Genomic DNA, 22,436 nt, shown 5'->3' on the forward strand with positions numbered 1-22,436 from the left:
CTTTGACGGCAAGTAGGCTGAAGCCGATGATGCCTTGGGCAGTTTTGACTCCTCATTGTAGAATCTTCATGTCCGTCACAGTGCAGTTTCCGTACCATGCAATGTTGCAGCATGTTAGGATGCTCTCTGCAGTGCAACTGTGGAAGGATATTAATACAGATGTGCTTAGTCCAGCTCTCTTCATTCTCTTCAGGAAGTAAAGGAATTGGTGTGCTTTCTAGTATGTGTAGAATGTGTTCTGGTACCATGAAAGTTGATGAAGATTGCACTCTCAGTAGTTTGAAACTGTTTGCATTTTCCACTGCAGATAGTGCAACAAACATACTTTCTGAAAAAGGATCTAGTGCTTTCCGGGCATATATGACGAATAAAATCTTCTCAGGCTTCCAGCCAGGTACAGTTATCAATTTTAACCAATGTTTCGATAACAAACTCTGCTGTCTTCATCAGGGATGATGCTTGGGCATATCTAGTCCAATGGTATTTATACCCCTGTAGTCAATCCCTCCTGATTGGTTAATTCTCATCCAATCAGGTTTCCATTGTCCCACCTTGTTTACAATCAAATTCCAGTTCTTCATCTTTGTTAAAATTGTTTTCCTATAGTTTTCTTTCAATGGCTTCCTTCACCAGGTGGTCCCAAAATCCATTGGTGCAGCACAATAGTTTTGAGCCATCAAAGTCAATCTTATGGTCATTGCGAATGCAATGTTCTACTACTGCCAATTTCTCTGAGTGACCCAGACAGATACACCTCCTGTGCTCCTTGATGCGGGTTTCCACTGTGTGTCCCGTCTGGCTGATTTATGCTGCTCCGTGTTCACAGGGAATCCTGTAAACACCAGCCAACCTGAGTCCCAAGTCATCTTCGGCCCGCATGAGCCGTGATTTGAGCTTCCTTACAGGTTTGTGGATAGTATTAGTCTGGTATTTTTTCAGGATCCTGGCAATCCTTCCAGAAACCATGGAAATATAGGGAAGATGGGCAGTAATTACGGGTTCCACCTTGTAGTTATGTTTCCTAGTTTTCCCATTGGCCCTTTTAAGGGCCCGATTGATTTCCTTCACCTTGTATCCATTCTGTAGTGTTACGAATGAGGAGCAACTCTGATGGGCAGAAAGGTACAGAATCGCCAATGCCCCCCCCCCCTTTTGGAGGATCGCAAATCGCTACTATTCCAATGCTGTTATCAAGGGAGATGAGAGAGACAACGCAGGGATACACACAGGTTGGAATGTCTCCTATTGACAAAGAGAGAGATTACTGCTATTGTCTCTTGAAGAAGGAATTGTGTATTGAGTACTGTTCTATTCATTGAAACCCCTCAGGGGGCAACCAGAGTGGTCTGGTTGAGGGACTGCATCATCCCAACCTGATTGACACCTGAGACCCCGTGAGTAGGGATAAAAGTGAGGGTCTGGGGAACACCCCTCAGATGCACCAGGAGAGACGTTACGAGACCGGTGGGGGCTTGTGTGTGTGTCCACCCTTGCCTGGGTGACGAGTCCTCCATGGAACGGTCGACGGATCAAGATCGTAAAAGGAAAGTCGGCAAGTTAATAGTTGTTATTCTCTCTCTCTTTCTCTCTCTCCAACAATTGCAACACCGCAAACAACTACTGCAGCCTGTTATGAACTGAACTGAACTTTATATTTCCATCGGACAATTCATTATCCCCTAGACAACGATAGAGCTTATTTCTTATTGATTATTATTATACCCGCACTTTTAGGTTTAGTATTGATGACGTATATTATCTGTATATTTGCATTGATATTATTTTTGTGTATTTTTACTAATAAATACTGTTAAAAATAGTATCATCAGACTTCAACGGATACTCCTATCTTTGCTGGTAAGACACCCAGTTACGGGGTTCGTAACAACTTGGGGCCTCGTCTCGAGATTTGATACCAAATTGGAGGGCCAGTAAATCAGACTTTTAAGTCCAGACTTGGATCTGGTTGCGCAGGTAACCAGACGGGAAACCAACAAAGATGGACGTAGACGAATTTACAAAAAACCCGGCGCTAGAGGATGCCACAAAGTCGGACTTGGTAAATATTGCGAAAAGATTAAAACTCACAGAGGTGAAGTCGTCAATGAAAAAGTGGGAGATACAGAGGGCCATAGCTCAGTATTATGTTAATAAGGAGGTGTTTTCAGCTGAGGTAGTGGAACCTACCCTGGAAAAGGTACCAGCTAGTGGGACGGTTCAATTAGAGTTGGAAAAATTAAGGTTGGAACAGAAGAAAAGGGTGCATGAGCTCCAGCTAAAGGAGTTAGAGGTGAAAAGGGAGAAGGAAAGAGCTGAAAAGTAGAGGGAGCATGAAATTAGGTTAAAAGAGCTGGAAGCAGCTGAAAAGGAGAACGAAAGAGCTGAAAAGCAGAGGGAGCATGAAAGAGCTGAAAGGGAGAAGGAGAAACAGAGGCAGCATGAGCTGGACATGGAGAAGTTACAGCAAGAGAGAAGGGTCCAAGGGGCGGACCGAGAGGAGAGGTTTAATGTTAGTAGGGAGTTTAGGTTAGTACCTCTGTTCGAGGAGACGGATGTTGATAGTTATTTCTTGCATTTTGAAAAGGTGGCAGTGAATCAGAAGTGGCCCAGAGATCAGTGGGTGGCGTTGTTACAAAGTGTGTTAAAAGGGAAGGCACAACGGGCATATGCGGCGTTGTCTGTGGAGGAGGAGGAGTATGAGAATTACGAGGAAGTAAAACAGACCATTCTTCGGGCCTACGAATTGGTACCTGAGGCATATAGACAAAAGTTCAGAAATTTAAAGAAAGTGTGGAATCAGACGTATACCGAGTTTGCCTATGAAAAGGGTGTGCTCTTGGATCGTTGGTGTGCGGCAGAAAGGGTGGAAGAGGATTTTCGGTGTTTCAGGGAGTTGATTCTGATTGAGGAATTTAAAGGTTGTGTTTCGGATGATATCCGGATGTATTTGAACGAGAAGCTGAATAAGTCCATATCCGAATTTGCCAGGTTTGCAGATGAATATGCCCTAACCCACAAGACAAAGTTTTCCTTGAATAAGAGTTACCAGAAAGACTGTAGGAATGGTAGAGAAAGCCCGCCGGCTGAGGCAGAAATTCAGCTGGGAGCTAGTGGTAAAAGTAAGGAGGAAGAAAGGTAGGCTGGCAGGAGGGTTCCTGGCTTGACCTGTTTTAATTGTGGAAAGGTGGGTCATATTGCATCTAAGTGCTTTGCTCCGAGGAAGGAGACAGGAAAAGGGAAAGCAGCAGTCCCTACAGGGTGTATTGTGTTGATCAGTAAATCGACGAGAAAGCCCCAGATAGATAAAATACGAGAGGGGTGTGAGAAATTTATTTCAGAAGGGACCGTGTCCGTGAAAGAGGGAGAAACACCAGTTCCAGTGTGGATCTGGAGAGATACTGGAGCTGAGCAGTCATTGATTCCCGGTAAGGTACTAGATTTTGGTCCTGAGATGGGATAGGTAGTTTTGAGAGGCATAGGAAAAGTGACAGAAGCTGTGCCTTTGCATGGGATCATTATAAATTGTGATCTGGTATCTGGACCAGTTGAAATAGGGGTGCGATCAGAATTCCCGAGAGAAGGCGTGGACGTCCTTCTTGGTAACGATTTAGCAGGGGGTGACGTGTGTTCAGCAATGAAGCTGACGAGCAAGCCTGTAAGTGTTGAGGATCCGCCCCTAGGTTCCAAGATCTATCCCGCATGCGCGATCACTCGCAGCATGTCGAGAAAGGCAGCTGAGAAAGAGACCAGTTTAAATCAGTCCAGTATCAATTTGACTGATACGTTTTTACCAACCCTGTACCAAGAGGGGTTAGAGGATGGTAAAATGGAGAATAGGGAGGTGAAAGAGAGTAAAGGAGAGGAGGTAGACCTACCCTTAGCCAGGAGAAAATTTATAGAGGCACGGAGTAAAAATGAGAAACAGATAAGGCTGTTAGAAGGTTCAGGGTTGGACATGGATGATCTGTCCGGCTTGACAGAACTGTTTGAAGAAGTTGAAGAACTTAAATGTGTTCCCAATAATGAAATAAGGGCAGTCCTAGATGAAAAGGATGCCATGACCTTGAAGAAGTCTGCTGGGTTAGCAGATGAGGCTGTTTTAACCCGCAGGGTTGAGTTTACTCTGGAAGGGAGTAGCCCAGAGAGAGACTGGGAGGATCAGGGGAACTTAGAATTTGAAAAGGGGACGGGTATTGAAAGCCTGGAAGAGGCAGATGTCCCGTTTGAGTGTGTTCAAGATGTGGATGCACATGGTACTGAACCTAGTAATGAAACTCAGGAAAAGGCTGAGGTATCTGATTCAGTTAAAAAGGAATGCAGTCCTTTTGGGTCAGGTGGACTTGGTTCAGTGAAGAAAGGGTTAACCTTGGTACTAGTGGGAAGTGAGAATTCCCAGTTGTTTGTGTTAGAAGGTGTGTTAAAAGTTAGTGAGGAGATAAAAGGTGGTGATGTGGATATTATTATTGAAGTAGAAGGGAAAAGTGTAGTTCCTAAGTTGAATGAAGAAAATTTAAAGTCTGGATTGGTGTCAGAAGCAGTAACCAGGCTGAAGGAACAATGGCTTGTTAACAAGGTGCCTGCGAATCAATTACAGGTTGATTTGGAATGTAAAGGTACCCCACTCGCTAATGTTATTCAAGGGTGTGCTGTGAAGAGGCAGAATTTGAAATGTTGTTTGGACAAAGAGGGATCACTTGCAGATATTAAACTGAAAATAGAATGAAGGGTCCTGAAGATAAAACTAAGGACTTGCTTAAAAATAAAGAATTGTGTGGAAGTTCAGAAGATGGGCTAAGTTTGGAAAACATTGTTGATAAAATAACTCCTATGAAAGGAGTACGCGAAAGCCTATTCCACACTGATGAGCAAGCTAACCACATGGGAGTTAAGTGGAAAAGGGGCGAAGGTTGACAAAATGCCACTTTAAATAACAGAATCTGGTTTTAAGGGATTTCGACAAAGCATGTAAATAATAAAGACAACACCATGGAAGATTGACTGTTAAGTTTAAAAGTAAAATAAAGATTAGTATTTGCATAAACTTTTGTAATGTACTACAGAATAATCACACATGTATTGGTTCACATTTTGTATTATATTGTATTATCACAACTCTTTAGTTTTGTTTTGCTGAAGAAAATGAATAAAAATAGGTGGTTATTAAATTGGAGTCTGACGCTACAGGAATTTATTAAGGTACAAGATATTAAGATATTAAAGGAAGTGACAATGTAATCACTAAATGTTTAGATGCTGAATTGAATGTATAACTGTATTACTCTGTAGTGAAAAACTCTTTTGTATTGTGTTAGATTCTGAAATTCTGTAAGACTCTGTATTAGTTAATTTTTCCCTGTGGTAAAAATTCTTAGAAGGATGGGGGTGTTATGAATGAGGAGCAACTCTGATGGGCAGAAGGGTACAGAATCGCCAATGCCCCCCCTTTTGGAGAATCGCAAATCGCTACTATTCTGATGTTGTTATCAAGGGAGATGAGAGAGACAACGCAGGGATACACACAGGTTGGAATGTCTCCTATTGACAAAGAGAGAGATTACTGCTATTGTCTCTTGAAGAAGGAATTGTGTATTGAATACTGTTCTATTCATTGAAACCCCTCGGGGGTCAACCAGAGTGGTCTGGTTGAGGGATTGCATCATCCCAACCTGATTGACACCTGAGACCCCGTGAGTAGGGATAAAAGTGAGGGTCTGGGGAACACCCCTCAGACGCACCAGGAGAGACGTTACGAGACCGGTGGGGGCTTGTGTGTGTGTCCACCCTTGCCTGGGTGACGAGTCCTCCATGGAACGGTCGACGGATCAAGATCATAAAAGGAAAGTCGGCAAGTTAATAGTTGTTATTCTCTCTCTCTTTCTCTCTCTCCAACAATTGCAACACCGCAAACAACTACTGCAGCCTGTATGAACTGAACTGAACTTTATATTTCCATTGGACAATTCATTATCCCCTAGACAACGATAGAGCTTATTTCTTATTGATTATTATTATACCCGCACTTTTAGGTTTAGTATTGATGACGTATATTATCTGTATATTTGCATTGATATTATTTTTGTGTATTTTTACTAATAAATACTGTTAAAAATAGTATCATCAGACTTCAACGGATACTCCTATCTTTGCTGGTAAGACACCCAGTTATGGGGTTCGTAACAGTAGGAATATCATGCGTAATTGTCCTGTAGGTTTCACTCAGTTAATCAAAGTAGAAAGAACCGCTCTACATTGGGAGACGTGATGGTGGTTGTTATTGGTGTGATATAAGTCCGTGTAAGTGGGTTTATGATAGACGCCATGTCCGAGGCTACCATCTGGTTTCCATCGTATTAGAATGTCCAGGAATGGGAGGCAACCATTCTTCTCCATCTCCATCGTAAACTGAATGTTTGGATGTAAGCTGTTCAGATGGTTGTGGAACTGTTGGAGTGCCTAGACTCCATTTCAGACCCGGAGAGTCTTTACGAGGAAATAGGACAATTACGCACAATGTTCCTACAGACTGACTACAAGGTGAGGTAAATCAATCAGGCCCTTAAAAGGAGAAAACAGGAAACCTAACAATGAGGGGGAACCCATTGCTACCACCAGTCTTCCCTATATTTCCACGGTTTCTGGAAGGAGAGCCAGGATCCTGAAGAAATATTGCATTAATACCATCCCCAAACCCATGAAGAAGCTCTGGTCACGGATTATGCAGGTTAAAGATGATCTGGCATTTACAGGATTCCTTACGAATGCAGAGCAGCGTATATCAGCCAGACGGGATGCACGGTGGAAACCCGCATCAAGGAGCACAGGATGTGTATCCATTTGGGTTACCTGGAAAAATCAGCAGCAGCAAAACATTGCATTCACAATGGCCATATGATTGACTTCGATGGCACAAAACTACTGTGCCATGCCAGTGACTTTCGGGACTGCCTGAAGGAAGCCATTGAAGTAAAACTAAAGGAAAATAATTTTAACAAGACAAAGGTCTTGCTCTAAGTACGAACTGGAATTTGATTGTAAACAACGTGGGATAGCGGAATCCTAATTGGTTGAGGAATAACCAATTAGGATGGTAGGATGACAGGGGTATAAATACCACTGGACTAGACATGCCGAGGCATCATCCCTGATGAAGATGGTAGAGTTAGTTATCGAAACACTGGTTACCTGTATCCGTCTGGAAGCCCGAGAAGAGTTTATTCATAAACATACTTTTTTTTAAGGCACTAAACAAAACTGGATACGTAGTGTGACATAGATTACATGAGAAGCTAAAGATAGCATGATGAGGACTTATCAAGTTGCCAGAAAAACAGGAAACGTGAGGATAGGGATCATTTTAGAATTCAGCAAGGGGTAATAAGGAAATTGGTAATGGAAGGGAAACTGATATGCAAGGGTAAAATAGCAAGAACCATGAAAACAGACTGAAAGGAAAATATAACGTGGGTCCCTTTTAGGTCACTCTTCTCTGCTTTCTCTTTTTGGATTTGCCATCCCTCTTCTAGGATGGAAAGATTCTCTAGTGTGACAAGACCACAACTGGTCATACCATTTTCTCTAGAGTACAGCTTGAGGAAATGTTCCACCCTTCTCTCCATCTATTTATAATGATATGCAATGGCTTCCTTTGTTTTCACTGAAGCTGTTTTCTTTGCCAATGGCTCAGTTGACTTTTAGATCACCTCCTACGAGCACCAACATTTACTTGTGCTAGAGGACAATTGGTTGCTCTGATGGAATTTCATCCAATAGTAGTTGATCTAGAGGGTTCCATTACAATCATGTTGGCCTAAATCCAGTCAGCATTTTCCACTCTGTTTTTCTGTATTTTCGGAATGCAGTGTTGTGAATAGTTTTGTAAATGATAAATCAATTCATTTCTGTACCGGAGAGTGTTTGTTCACCGGGATTCAGGAACAGCTGGCTATTACTTCGGTAGGTAATATGGTTAATGTTGGTGGAGGTACAGTCATACTACTTTTAGTGGAAAAAGTTTAATGATTCCATTCTGACTAAGGCTGATTTCACAGTCAGCACTCTGGGATCTGTGTGTGACAATGCCCTGTTTGTTTCCTCAACAAATTTGTGTGATTTACTCTGGAGGATGGTATTAATTAATTTAATAGCCACATTGCTCAACTAATCTTTGTTATTTGATGGTTCCTCTGCCATAGTGTGAAGAAAGTGGGCTATGTCTCATTGTTTGCCTCCAATTTTGCCTGAAGTCTCTCAGTAAATAGATTTTCTACCTCAGAGATTTTGTTGAAGTGTCAAACTCCTTGTCTGATTGATTGTTTGTCTCTGATGGAACACAGTGCTGAAGTGCAGACATTTAGCTGCCCCTGTTCTTTTGAGAGACCCAGAGATGGGGGAAAAAACACACACTGCAAACCATTTATGGGGGGGGGGGGGGGTTCTCTCACTGAGATCAGCAAGTTCCTTACACCTTACTCCACTTTTCCTCTGAACTCTTGCCCTGTCAGATGGCTGGGAAACTGCATTGAAGAGTATTACAGGAGTCTGGCAGTGGCTAGCTATTAAGGAATATATGGCTTGTGATGATTCTACTTCCTTCTTGTGAGCCACACTCATCTAATATTGTCACCTTTAAGCAGGCCATGTCAATGTCCTGTCTTTCCAGCTTTTTAATCACATGGTAGGTCAGCATCTTACTAATCAGAACCTGCCAGATTAAGTTGGATGGTCATTAACCAGTGGGACACAATGTTCCCTCTCACTGTTGTAGACACTGATGTGTAAACACTTTGTGTTCTACAGCAACCTGTAGGCAAGCCTTGTGCAGAAATTATGGAAGCCCTGAGATAGGCAAACATCAGAGTACTCCCCTCTACTGCCCAGGTAGGTCTGAAGGAATGCTGACCATTATATTTGCCTCAGACTTGTTATTTGCATCAGTCACTGCTGGATTCCACACCCTTTTTTTTAGTCTTGTAAAGTGCTCAGAAGGCAATGTAATTTCTTGCCATATTTGGTTTGGTTCACAACTGCCACTCTGTGCCCACTTGCACACAGCACTTCTCAAGAGTCAAACCTAGGTTCTTTGAATCCTCGACTAGGCCTGTTTCAGTTTCCACATGATATCACATAAAGGCTGAATAGAGGACCTGTGAGGCCGTGAGAAAGTTTGCTTGTATTTACACGCTATTGCCAGCCAACTGTGCAGGCTGGCGCCAGTGGTATGTTAACCCTCACCATGCATTCGCTGTTCCACCAGAGCAGAACATTTACCCTCCCTTATTGAAAAGTCGCCAATAATTTTGCGGCAGCCTTTTATAAGTTATACAACTCAAACCGGGGCACTGCATACTATAAAGAGAAAGATAGACCTTTGTTCCTCCTCCATCCCAAGGCAGAACAGCATAGATATTTGTTTTCAAGTACCTTGCTGAGAACTGTGAAAACATTTACTTTAGATCAATTATTGTTTGCCAACAACATTTGATTTCTTAAGTGGTAATGTTTACATGGACAGATTCCACAATATAAGCACATTGTGGTTAAAGGATTAAATGTTAATTTTGTAAATGGTTAAAAGCTTGTAAGTTCATCTCTTTAGATAGGTACTTTGCTTCTCTTTTTGATATCTGTTCATGATCTTTCTCTTATATTTCATGTAATTTGCCTCTAGAATCCAATTACATCGTAAACATGCCCTTGCTTTGCATGACTGCCTCTGGAATGAGGCAATTCTATTTAATTACATTTCTTGATTCCAGTTTCTTAATCCTTGGTAATCCTAATATTCGAATCATATGGCAGTCTGAAGAATTTCCCCAACCCTGTTGCTTTTATTTTCAAATAAATTACCTTGAAGTTTCCTCTCCTCCATATAAAATCAGTATATTTACTTATTTTAAAACATTGATATTAAAAGTCATTTTGATCTTGTCTGAGTTCTTTCAATGCCAGCCTCAGAAATTCAAGTACCAATCACAATGGACATTTGATAGGAAATGCTAAACACTGTTCAGCTCACATACAATTGTATCTAATCTGGGTGGTGGTAAAAGTTAACTGCCTCTTGGCCTCCCATTTGGTATCTTTTACAATGTGACTAATTTGCACTGGCCACGTGAGTTAAATCATTGACATAAATTAGATCTTTTGAAGTTTCTATTTGGCCACCCAGTATGATTCTGTTCTTGCAACATATGACTGTCATTTCCCTAAATAGGACCTGCTGTTTTTAATTGTTCTGCTAGTTTCTTGCACATATCAAAGGCTGCCAACAAGACATTAATATGATTGATAACCACTTAAAAATTCACAAGTACAACCTCACTACTAAGTGATTTCCAAACATCTACTTTCTAGTTGCATCATTTACAGTAATGTATATTGAATGTGGTATTATAAATTTATCTGTGCATTTAACTTGTGAATGCAAGTTGATCAAATGGTATCTTGAAGCAAAGATAGTCGGCTGCCCATGCCATGCACATCTACAAAGTTATGCAGCGAGTAAAGCAATTTTTCAAAGTCACCTGAGACGGAAGCTTTCTCCGGGGTTTTTAATTAGATATCTTACATGCAAAAAGGTATTACTGTTTCAAGGGTAAATAAAGAGAGGATGGAGATGTGTGTCCTCCCACCATGTGCTTCAAATTGAATCAACTAACCTTTGCTGGCAATGATATAAAAACAGTTTACATACAGGAAATGATGTACATATAAAATGAACTGTACCTCTAGAGGCCAGAACACTCCTCTCCTGACATCTATAGGATATCAAACTTAACTAACGAAACTAAAAGTTAAGTGGTCACTTCACTGAGTCTTTGGCAAAAGAAGGATAGTCTCAGAGACTGATCTTGAAAACAGTCTTATTACATTGACTTTAACCATTCTCACTTCAAAAATACTGGCCTTAATGAGTTTCCTGGTGGGATCAGCAAGAAATCTGAGCCAGTTGACCATGAGGAGAGGGTGAGCTCAATCGCCTGGATCCCTCCTGTGGCATGATTAGCCGGGTCGAGATCAGTAGGAACATAGTTCTATTGGACTTTCTGAGTTGATTGCCTGATATGTTAGATCGTATTATGTATATAAACATTGAATCTCCTTGTTTAATTGAATATATAACAGAGCACCTTGCTGTCAGTAACTAACCTGCTGTCATATAGTCCTGTGTCCAGCTGTTCAGTTATCATCTCTGCCATCTCAACTGCTAGAACATCAGCACCAAGTTCAAGCCTTGGTTATAGTAAGATCTAGTTAGGGAGCAAGCTTTGCCTTGTCTAGGATGAAACCAGCTGCACAATATCTGGCAACGTTTGCGACCTTCAGGTATGCAACAGCAGCCATAACTTCAGTTGACTCATCACAGAAGATGCGGACCTCTTTCTTTTCTGTAGACAGTGGAACTGTTGTGTAGGCTGTTGGAATTTTTGAGCCGTTAAGATCCCGGAGGAAAGAGTACTACTACTGCCACTGTTCATGTTTCTCTTTAGGGAGTAGGGCATCCCACTCCCACTCACAAGTGCCCAAGGTCAGCTTTCTTTACATGAAGTTTCCAGGGATATTGACTAGTGCTGCAAATTCAAGAAGGTCAGATAGTCGATAGCATGCCAGGATGCATAAAGGGTCTTCTGGTATCAGCGACTTGGAAAAGAAGGGTGTCAGTAACGAGGTCCCATCCAAGGCCAAGACTGCACTGCATAGGAGGGAGATCAAGATTCTCCAAAGCTTTGGCTAGATCTTCAGATGGGAAACGTTGCATGACCTCAGCACGGTTGGATGTAGTCTGAGATTAGACAGCGCCAACATATCTTGTGCTGCTTTCAGTATGCTGATCGCTTTTTGTACACTAGAAAATTATTGACCATCATCAACATAGAAATGCCTTTCTGTGTACCCTATAACTCAGTGCTCCAGGTCAGTTACCAAATATATGAACGCTCATGCGATACTCTAGAATCTCGTTGTCTAGCTTATTCGTTTATTGAGATACAGTGCAGAATAGGCCCTTCTGGCCCTTCGAGCTGTGCTGCATAGCAACCCCTAACTCAACCTAGCCTAACCAAGGGACAACTTAAAATGATCAATTAATCTACTAAGCAGTACATCTTTGGACTGTGGGAGGAAACCGGAGCACCATAGAAACACCCACACAATCCACAGGGAGGATGTACAAACTTTTTACAGCTGATGTTGGAATTGAACTCCGAACTCTGATAACCCGAGCTTGTACTAACCGCTATGATATCATGGCACCATATCCTCCTAGTCTTAACCATAAGCAAAACATTGAAATTGGTGCAAAACCATCACTAGGTCTTATTACACACACTGATCCTAGATTGTAACCCGATCTGCAGAACAGCAAATGTGAAACGTAAACATTGTGCTTTCTATGTCTGACCACATTTCTGAAGCCAAGAATCTGAGGCAGTCTCAATGATCATCTCTCACTAGGAAGCTATGGAACAACTGTTCGATGTCTGCCATCACTTCTTGAGGACCCCAAGCAGAATGTTATTGGTGTCTGGACACTGCAAGAGCACACTGTTCAGTGGCACTTTGAACTGCGCACTTGAATCAAAGGGTATTCCTATTTGTGCGTGTTTCTGGGGATGGGAAATATTGAAGCAGGGCAAATACCCGTTTTCTTTGTTGGGATCTGATGGAGGTGCTAACTCAGCATAATTGCTCCTGAGGAGTCTCTCCATGAACTCCACCTCATGATCTTTCATTTCTGGTTTCCTTCTCAATGTGCGACTGAGGGACATGAGTTGACCGAGGCCCTGCTCTCTGTTGTTTTGTAGGAGTTGTTGTGCAGAGTTGAGAGGAAGGAGAGCTACCCAACTGTTTGACTCGTCTCTGCGAAACTCTTTGTTCATGATTCGAAGGAAGACCTCATCTTCAATGCCAGTTTATAATCAATGACAAAAGATCAGCCTGACTCAGTCTGGTTAAGCAGAGGTACATGTGCCAGGGCAGTTGGGTTGTTTACTTATATTCTTTTCTTCCATACAGATTCTACCCTCACAGGGTCTGAAATTACTTGGATGCCTGTTCTCTGGGACCTTAGTGTTGTGTGCTTCCCATTTCAGTAATATTTGAGTAATATTGTAAATGTAATGTTTGATCAGGCATTCTCTGGTGTTTAAATAATTCATTGTGGTTATATGTGCTAAGTATGTAAATGACATAAATCATTATGCCACCACATGATACGTGCATGCCTCACTTGAAGCAAAAGCTCAACTAAAACCTGTTCTCTCGAGCTCCCACCTTTTTCCTTTTAATTAGTTTTATGTTTTAGGGTTACAAAACATAGCAATTAGTCTTAAAAGTGCTAACAGTGGGCTGATGAGCAGACTTCATCCACTGTGACCCAACACCGATCCATTCATCGTGGGTAAGGTGCAATGTGCCAATGATAGCGCTGTTCACATACCTTACGTACACAGATGGTGTCTCTGCCAAGCAACAGGGCAATCTCAGCTGACAAGACAAGTGGGGGAATCTTGTCAGCTATGAGATATGAGTGACCACCTGCAGCTTCAGGAGTTGGGATTTCATTCCTGTTGCTGGGAATATGATCGTATTCAAAGAGGGCTGGCAAGGGTAAGCAGGCCTCCCTTCCTAGTGACTCCGTGACAAATTCCCTAGCTTTTCTTCCAGCAACTTCCAATGTTCCAGAACACGTCTTCAGAGTGTATGGAGAAAGAGAACTTTGGAACTAAACGTGCTAAATAATGTCAATTTTGCCAAGGACCCATTGTTCTGATCATCCAATATCACATACAGTATGTCCTTTCAGATAGGTGTTGGCCAACATACAGTATTCTAGTGCAGGATTTGCTTTGAAAGGCTGTAGGAGTCATATGTCTATTTTCTGTCTGCACTGTAGTTTATGGTGTGTTTATTATGGTAATCTGCCACATGTGTTGGGGTGTGGTAGAAGCAAATGAGTACAGTCACATATTCTCATTTGGTTAGTTGTTTAGCTTAGTCTAGTGGAGAGTGAATGAGCCATGGGGAATGACATTTTTTTGTTGACCGTTAATTGGAATGTTATTAGACATTAAAGACATATAGAATGCTAATTCTGATATTGCTTAAAATATACCAACTTCGCAAATTGGACCACTAATTACGCTTAGTATCGCTTAGTTATATCGCTACAAGGTCACTTGTTCTTTGCTGGTTTTGGAATAAAGGATCAAACATACCTTTATTGGTTTGGAAATTCGTTATTTCGAAGCATGTCATACAGTGTCAGGTACCCTCAGCGGTCTTGGTTTGTTTTCAGGTAACTGCTACAAAGCCTTTTCCATATACTGTACCTCTTGTGCTTGAGGAAGTAGCTACATCTGATGGATGTTGTGCTGGCCCCCCTGCTGTGCTCTGCTTATGGATGTGCTGGAACTTGTAGGAGTCCAAGGTGCTAGTGCTGATTGAAGTGCCAATATGTGCTGGTCACTGTTGCACTCAGTGCAGAGTATGAAAGCTTTAGTCTTTTGCTTAGTGTGCTGTTGAAGCACAGCCTTTGAAACATATTTGGAAAGCGTCGCCAGTCAGCACGCAGTTTTTCTCTGAATCCTCTGCGGTTCCTTTATGGGTGAGATTTCTTATGGATAGGACATCGTCCACCGGGATTCATGACAGAGTTTTCTACTTCAGTTTTGTTGACTGTGTTAGGGGTCTAGGTTTTCCATGCTTTTTCTAAAGACCTCACTTTGAATGACCCATTACCAGATGAGAAGCACAAAAGGGGGTCATTTTGTATTTTTGCGTGGTGGCAGATAAATTCAACGAAGAATGAAAATGGCAGATGGGGGCATGATGCTTCATTTTATACTTGAACCCTTCAGTTATCCACTCTTCTTGCATGTTGTTCAGTAGATTCTCCACTATATGGTTTATTCCTCTTGCTGTGTCCAAGAAACTCAGTCCTAGTAGGTAATTCTCATTTTTTTATGGTTTGCAGTTCCAACAACAGATCCACAAGCTGCAGTTCTCTGTGTGAGAGCTTTGGAAAGTTATCAAGTCTGCTGAAGAGAGATTCTTTAATTTCCACTGAAGAGCTGTAGCATTTGTCCAGCCTCTGACACAGCATTTATAAACCACAACTGGATTATTAATGTAAACTGCTCCAACCCTGCTTGCATATAGCAGTGACTTCCCACCAAGTCATTTACAGAGAAGCTCTCGCTCTTCACCAGGTCTGAGACTTAGTCCATCCACAGCATTGGACGCTTGACTCCCAGGACAGATAACTAGCAGAATGGTTGTCAGACACTTTTTGTTCTCCTGTGACTAGGTCTCGATGAGCCAGATACCAAGCCAAAGCTAATGCGTCTGCAGCTCCTGAATGAGAACATTGTCCAGGTTAGTTTGTAAAACGTGTCTCCTAGGATGAATAGAAGTTCAGTCTGTGCAGATGGGAATGGCATCAGTGGCAACTCCTGACTGAGGTCCTTGTTGTGATGGAACTGCAGAAGGGGGTGTTGTGAGTCTTTGCTGCTGTAGACCTTGATTGTCAATACCTGAACTAAGTGAAAGGCATGTTGGCTGTGTAGTGTGGATGGCTCCTCCTTGTAGAGCTGGACCACTTTCCTTTTTATAGCCGAGATTCATGTGTCATATTCTTCAGTAAGATGCATTGACAATCGTAACAGCAAGGCGTAACTGATTTCAGTTATAGACTCACCACTGTCTCAGCTGCTGCATCATACATCTTTGCCTCTGCTGAGGCAGCCTCAGCTTCATGCTCCTCCTTGAGCACACTTGAGCTAGTAGCCTCTACACAAGCTTTTCCGTTTGCAGATCAACTTCGCGTTCAGCGTACACTGCTCGGGTTCTTGCTGCTTCCACTTTGGTCCCAGTTCATGCTGCAGCTATGCTAATAATGGTTTCGCTCGAGCAACATGAAGACGTGAACAATGCGTCACATTCTGACCTGACTTCTAGGCCTCGGCAATCAACGTTGCTCGGGTCAGAAGCTGGCATTATTGTCTACAGCGTTCAGACACATCTCCAGGCCATAAGCGATGCCTTTGAACTTGAGCAATCTTTTCATTTTTACTACCTTCGCAGTGTGCATCTACAAAGCTATGCAGCAAGTTACACAATTTCTCAAAAAGAGGGCAATTTTCTTCAGGGTTTTTTTATGAGATTTTTTACTTTGTTATGCCCGCAGCCCCCTCCTTTGTGAGAATCGCAAGAGCACTAGGGGGGAGGTGGGTCAAGGGACCCAGGAAATGAGGGAGAGACATGCAAATTGCCTCGTTCCCCGGCGATGTAAAGTCACGGGACATTGGCCATTGTCTCTTGGAGACACGTTTGTGGATTGCGATGCTATGCTACATGACAGCCCTCGGGCAAAGTGGGCTGGGTGAAGGGGAGAAATTGCATCATCCCCCCAACCTGATTGACATCTGCTACCCTGCGAGTCAAGATAAAAGAGGGGCTGTAGAGACGGCCCCTCAGACGCACCAGAAGACACGCTAGCGATCCCGTAATAGCGGGCAGCCATTTGGAGGAAGCCACGTGCGTTCGGTTCCCTTGCTTGGGAGCCGGTGGCGGGTACCACAGAAACGATTTTCTTGAACTAACAACGGGGAACCAACTCCCCCGACTCGACGGTTTGGCCTCATCAAAAGACCCGGGCAAGTTTCTTTTCTCACAAATCTCTCTCTCTCCAACAAGTGAAAACCCAGCGGTCCCCAAAGGCTGAAGCCTGCAGGAACTGAGTGACTTTTATATTTCCATCGGACAATATACTATCCCCTAGACAAATGATAGAGCTATTTCTTATTGATGATTATTACTATACCCGCGCTTTTAGATTGAGTATTGACGACGTATATTATCTGAATGTTTGTATTAACCTTATTTTTGTGCCCCTTTATAAATAAAGACTTTTAAAAATAGTACCATCAGACTTCAACGGACCTCTCTATCTTTGCTGGTAAGTGACCCAGTTACGGGGTACGTAACAACTTGTGAAAAGACATGGCTGTTTCAAAAGCAAATACAGCGAGGATGGAGATGTGTGTCTTTCCACCATGTGCTTCAAGTCGAATCAGCTAAGCCATACAGTCAATAATATAAAACACAGCTTACGTACAGGAAGTAATGATCATATAAAACTAACTGTGCCACTAGAGGCCAGAGCAGATAGTGCAAACAGAAAAACGCTTCTTCCCAGGGTAGAAAATTCAATTATCAGAGGGGGAAAAAATAAAAGGGATGTATGCAGCAGTTTTTTTAAAACATAGAGTGATAGATGTCTGGAATGTGCTGCTGCAGCTAGTCGTGGAAGCAGGTAATAATAGTGATATTCAAGAGGCATTTAGAGAGAGACAGGAATGTGTGGGGAAAGGAGGGCATACAGCATGTGCAAACAGAAGGGATTATTTAACCTAGTATTCTGCTATACACAGACATTGTGGAATGAAGGGCATCCCATGCTGTACTGTTGTGTTTTTTTTTAATTTAAGAAATGCACAAATATTTTGCTATTATTCACAATGCACTTCTGAAGGTCACATGATTTCAATAATTCTATCAACCTTTGTCATCTCACCTCTGATCTTCTTCTGTACAGCCTGCCCTCTCCCGTTACAGTTTCTCTGGTAGATGGTGCTGGGTGGTGTACTAACCACCTCCAACATCTGAAGGTCACTCTCACCTGCACAAAGAAGTACAGACTGACAAGTTTTTATTTGTTCACCTGCACAAAGCATATGTAGCTTTTTCAAAACAAAAGTTAAACTAATACATCACCATACTTTTGACTGCTGGAAAACCACTGAAATATGTAACTTAGTTTAAGTTAAGATATTTTGCTCACTGGACGCTCTTTTGAATTAGTGGCATGGAATCTTTTATGCCAACATGGCAGCACCTCAGATCAAGTTTTCTTTCATGTGTAAAAGTACAGTGAAGTACACGTACAATGAAAAGCTTGTTTTGCAGCAGCATTACAGGCATGAAAATTCAGACAACACGTTAAATTATACAAGACAGTGATAGCAAGAAGTTCACAGAGATCAGGCACACCTTCTGATTGACATGAATAAAAATACAAGGCAGCCTATTTATGCAAATAACTCCCAATAAGAACAATCTGGGTTTATTTAGTAATGTGTTATCTCTGGCACCCTGGACAATATTAAGCCTTTTCCTAACATCAATGAAAACAGACTTTCTGGTCATTATTGCTTTGCTGTTTGTGGGAGCCTGAAATTAGAACCCTTCACAAATACTTACTGGGTGACAGTTCTTGTATGGCAAGGAAGATTTTAAATGGCATGGAAGATATTATATAATTGCAAGTCTTTTTGTATATCAGATCTGCCTTTGTGATATTAGGCACAGAGCAGAGAATATTTGCCCTTTTATCTTTCCATCTCTCTCTCTTCTGCAGGACATTTTGTTCAACAGAGCATAAGAATATAAGAAATATAATAGAAGTTAGAGTTGTGCAACCAGCTCTCTCATCTGTTCCCAATTCAAAAGATCATGGCTACCCCTTTAACTCAGTCCCACTTTCCTGTGATAACTCCACGTCCTTTGATTCTCTTAATCTCAAAAATCTAAAGTGTTAACTGAATGACTGAGATTCTGAGAGGGATACATCCATTCTACTGAACCTCTTCCCACTGCACCTTGCACCCAGTCAGAAATCAAATCTGGTGAACTTTCATTGTATTCTCTCAATTACAAGTATCATTCCTTGGATAGGGATATCTGACATTCCCACAATATTCCAGATGTATATAACTGTAGCAGAGTCAAAGAGCTTAGGCAATTTGGATCACAATATTATTCCAAAAACTTCTTTCCCTTTTTAATTATTTGGCCAGAAATTTCAAGGACTCAATGGAAATGTTGCATTTCTTCAAGGAGGTTTTGAGCGCATCCTTAAACCTTTTCCTCGGATCAGCTGGTAATCTCTGTGCATGACAGGGCAGAGGGCCGGGTAGTCCCTAAAAGTGATTATTCTACATACCTGCATAATGGCTGATTGGGAATTTCACCTTCCCAGGCACGTGTGTTGATTTTCCATGTGACCGTAACTGAGACTGGCCATTGACGTTAAATCTATTATCTGAAATACTCTCCAATGGCTGGAATCGAGGTGGAATATTCTTAAGATTTGGTAACTGGGAAAATAGAAAAAAATTACAGAAGTGGATCAATGTGAGATATAAATTGCATTGCAATATTATATAGAAGTATGACTCCAGTTATTACACTTAGACTGTTAGGAACCAAAGGATACATTAATTTTCTGTAAAAAAAAAATCAAGTTTTTAGTTTAATACAAATGAAAAGGAGAAATTTTATTTTCTCCTCAGAGTTCCATTAAATAAAAACCTAATTGATCCATTGAGGAATACATTTTAAAAGCAGAAGCTTTTGCAAAAACTGTATTTTTAACATGTGTTCACTGAGTTCAATGATTAATGTGGTCTGCTGCTATGGAAATGTGACCTACATTACAACTCAGTACAGCTTCTGTGTTACATGATGGCTTTCAAATGTTGATTGCCTATTGTTTTATCAATTAACATCCAAAATCACAAGCCATAAAAAATGCAAACATTTCTATGTGGCCAATGAGGAAATAGTCACAGCAAAGTGTTTGATGCAATTTGTTCGAGACAAATTTTGTGATATGGTGATAACATCCATTTCACGCCTTAGTCAGAATAAACAGTTCCTGCAAAAGGCCATTGTTTAATATCTGGTTGTGATGATCTTAAATCCATTTCCTTTCAACCACAATGTTTGCATTAAAATATTTACTTTAAATATTATTTATGACTAATTTTTAATTCGTTCCTCAAAATACCAACCCCTTGACCGTTGACCTCAAAAGATCTTGACCTTCTTTTCTTCCTTTTGGCGTCCACTATTTCCTCTCTTTTACTCGTCTTTTTGTTTTCCTTTTTGGAGGATTGAGACCAAGTCTTGGGGGAATCTTCCTGATGGTGCTGTATGTGGTTGACAATTTCACCTGTGCTGCTGGATAGATTGTCCTCACTTGCTGCGTGCTTTATGATTTGACCATGCTGGTGCCTATACAGCGTTACTGATGGCCGGGGAATGACTCTATAGCATGATTCTTCAGTTTCACTCATTGAGTGCAGTGAAATACTTGTTTTCTCCTTCATAGGTTCCAGAACATGTAGCCGGTTGTCTTTTTCCAGCACTTTTGAGCGCCGTCTTGCTGCCTTTACTGCGATGTTCTTGGTGCCTGTCAACATCTGCTTGCGTTCTGTCAAAAAATAGAGCCCAGTTAATTAACTTCGTGGACATGGAGTTCAAAATTCCAGTTCCAATTGCCTCTTCTGCCTCTGAATTATGATTATCAGTTCAAATCCCACCCCAGAGGTGTGAGCACAAACAACTATGTGGACTCTGCCATGAAGTAAAACAGGAACTCTTGCCTTTTGGATTGAAATTACAGATCTTTATCAAAGTACAAGCTAATTATCCCAGATGCAGGGGTCAAAAGTATCACTCACTTGACATTATTCACAGGTGGAGAATGAGGTCATTATCACATTACTTCTTCTGGGAGAGTCCTGTGAAGAAATTGGTTGCTGTGTGTCTTACATTACAACTTCAAAGACAACTCAACATCTAAAACGCAGGATGTTCTGCATATGCTGGATGTTTAGAGTGACACACACGAAATACTGAAGCAACTCGGCAGGTCAGGCAGCATCCATGGAGAGGAATAAAACAGACGACGTTTCAGGCCAAGACTCTTCACCATGATGATGGCAAGGCCCCGATGAAGGATCTCAGCCTGAAATATTAGCTGTTTATCCTCCCCATAGACGCTGCCTGACCTGCTGAGCTCTTCCAACATTATGTGTGCGTTGTGTTACTCATTGTCTAAAAACTGTTTTTGTGTATCAAAACAGCACAAAAAAAATATAATCCTTTCTTTGAATGTCATTACTGTCATCATGGTAGTGCTTTCCATTTATATCACATTTCAAGAACGTGAGATTTATAAAGCCAGGGGTGACCATATTTTGAGACCTTAAAATCTGGACATACTTTCAGATGCTTCAGGATGAGAGTCTTTGCATAGACAGGTTGGGTTCTCTGGCCTGACTTGCTGAGCAGAAAGAGATGTTTGTGCCATCCTGCAAAGTTGAACTGTTTTACATCGGGGATACTCAGTACAGGATTGTAACAAAAGTGAAATGAGAACAGAATATTCTGAATATTAACAAATAACTGCATAATATCAGAAGAAGCAGTTGCATATTTGTGAGGAAAAGGTCACCATCCCTCTGCTCCATTCTCTGCCAATGGATGTTTTACATTTATTGCATCTGCTGTCAGGTTACTGGAGCTGAGGCAGGAAGGCGCAGAAGTCAAGTAAACTTTTCAGACACACAAACTTGCGTCTGAAACTGCCCTTAGTTAACTGAGGTGGTGGGCCAGCTGGTGGTGTAGTGGTGTCAGCACTGGACTTAAAGGCAGATGGTCTTGAGTTCAAATCTGGCCAGGGTCCCAACCTGGGCAGCAGCAGTATCTGCATGGAAGAAAGGCCTGGCAATCTACTTCTGCATCTTGGCACAAAAACCCAGTGGACAACTCCACTATCCATAGGGTTGCCATGAGTTGACGATGACTCGACGGCTCTCAACAACAACACAACTGAGGTGGTACCCAAGATCCTGGACAGAAATTGTTTGGCAATATATTCAGAGTTGAGTTTCTTACAGCGGTTCGCCTCAACAACTATCCACGGCCTTCTACTGATTTATGGTAGTAGCAGAGAGGAAGCGTCTGCATAATGCATAACCTTTGGGCTAGGCTGGATGCCAAGAACTCTTGAGTATAGGAAAGAAGGCCATTAACATGATTCAGTAATGGTTAGGAAAGTAAAGAACACATAAGTGGCCTCAGAATTCAGCAGTAAATCACCATACCTTTTAAGAACTCTGTCTGGGTATGCTGATTGTCAGCAAAGTTCTCACTGCTGTCGGGCGATGAGTTTAAATGGCTGCTGGCACTGCTCATTCCGCTGAAGCTCACCAAGCTCTCCTGCTGATGCGTCTGAAGAAAGGCGTGTAATGGAACACAGTTAGAGCAAAATTAAGAAGCTCCTTGCTTTCAGTTTGCGAGATCCAATAATAAAAGTAGCAGTGAAGAGGGGATTGCATAGATTGGCACACCTTTAGGGAAAAAGGCAGGAAATTGGAATTAATCAAAAACTGAGCTGCCAAGATGTGGTGCACTGGACCAGACTACATTCTGTGTATATGGTTTATTTCCTACCTACTAATTTTAATAAGTGGACGTGATCATGAATTGGATTTTCATCATGGTTGCTTCTGTAATGACAATATTTCAAACTCACATCTTTCTCACCACTAACGTTAATGCACAGGGGACTGTACAAACTATAACAC

At 41.8% G+C, this 22,436-nt stretch overlaps 1 protein-coding gene across 1 annotated transcript in view; it reads right to left on the reverse strand.

The window, feature by feature from the left end:
- The window catches only part of kif19 (kinesin family member 19), a 204,280-nt gene that overhangs the window by 8,284 nt on the left and 173,560 nt on the right, over nucleotides 1–22,436 (reverse strand). Inside the window, exons 17-20 of the mRNA XM_073026104.1 lie at nucleotides 21,954–22,080; nucleotides 19,854–20,275; nucleotides 19,004–19,157; nucleotides 17,576–17,680 (exon numbers count right to left, since the gene is read on the reverse strand). Coding sequence (XP_072882205.1) covers nucleotides 17,576–17,680; nucleotides 19,004–19,157; nucleotides 19,854–20,275; nucleotides 21,954–22,080 — 808 coding nt within the window. The remainder of the gene's footprint in view (nucleotides 1–17,575; nucleotides 17,681–19,003; nucleotides 19,158–19,853; nucleotides 20,276–21,953; nucleotides 22,081–22,436) is intronic.

This window comes from Hemitrygon akajei, chromosome 22 (genome assembly GCF_048418815.1).
Source record: "Hemitrygon akajei chromosome 22, sHemAka1.3, whole genome shotgun sequence".
Lineage (NCBI taxonomy): Eukaryota > Metazoa > Chordata > Chondrichthyes > Myliobatiformes > Dasyatidae > Hemitrygon > Hemitrygon akajei.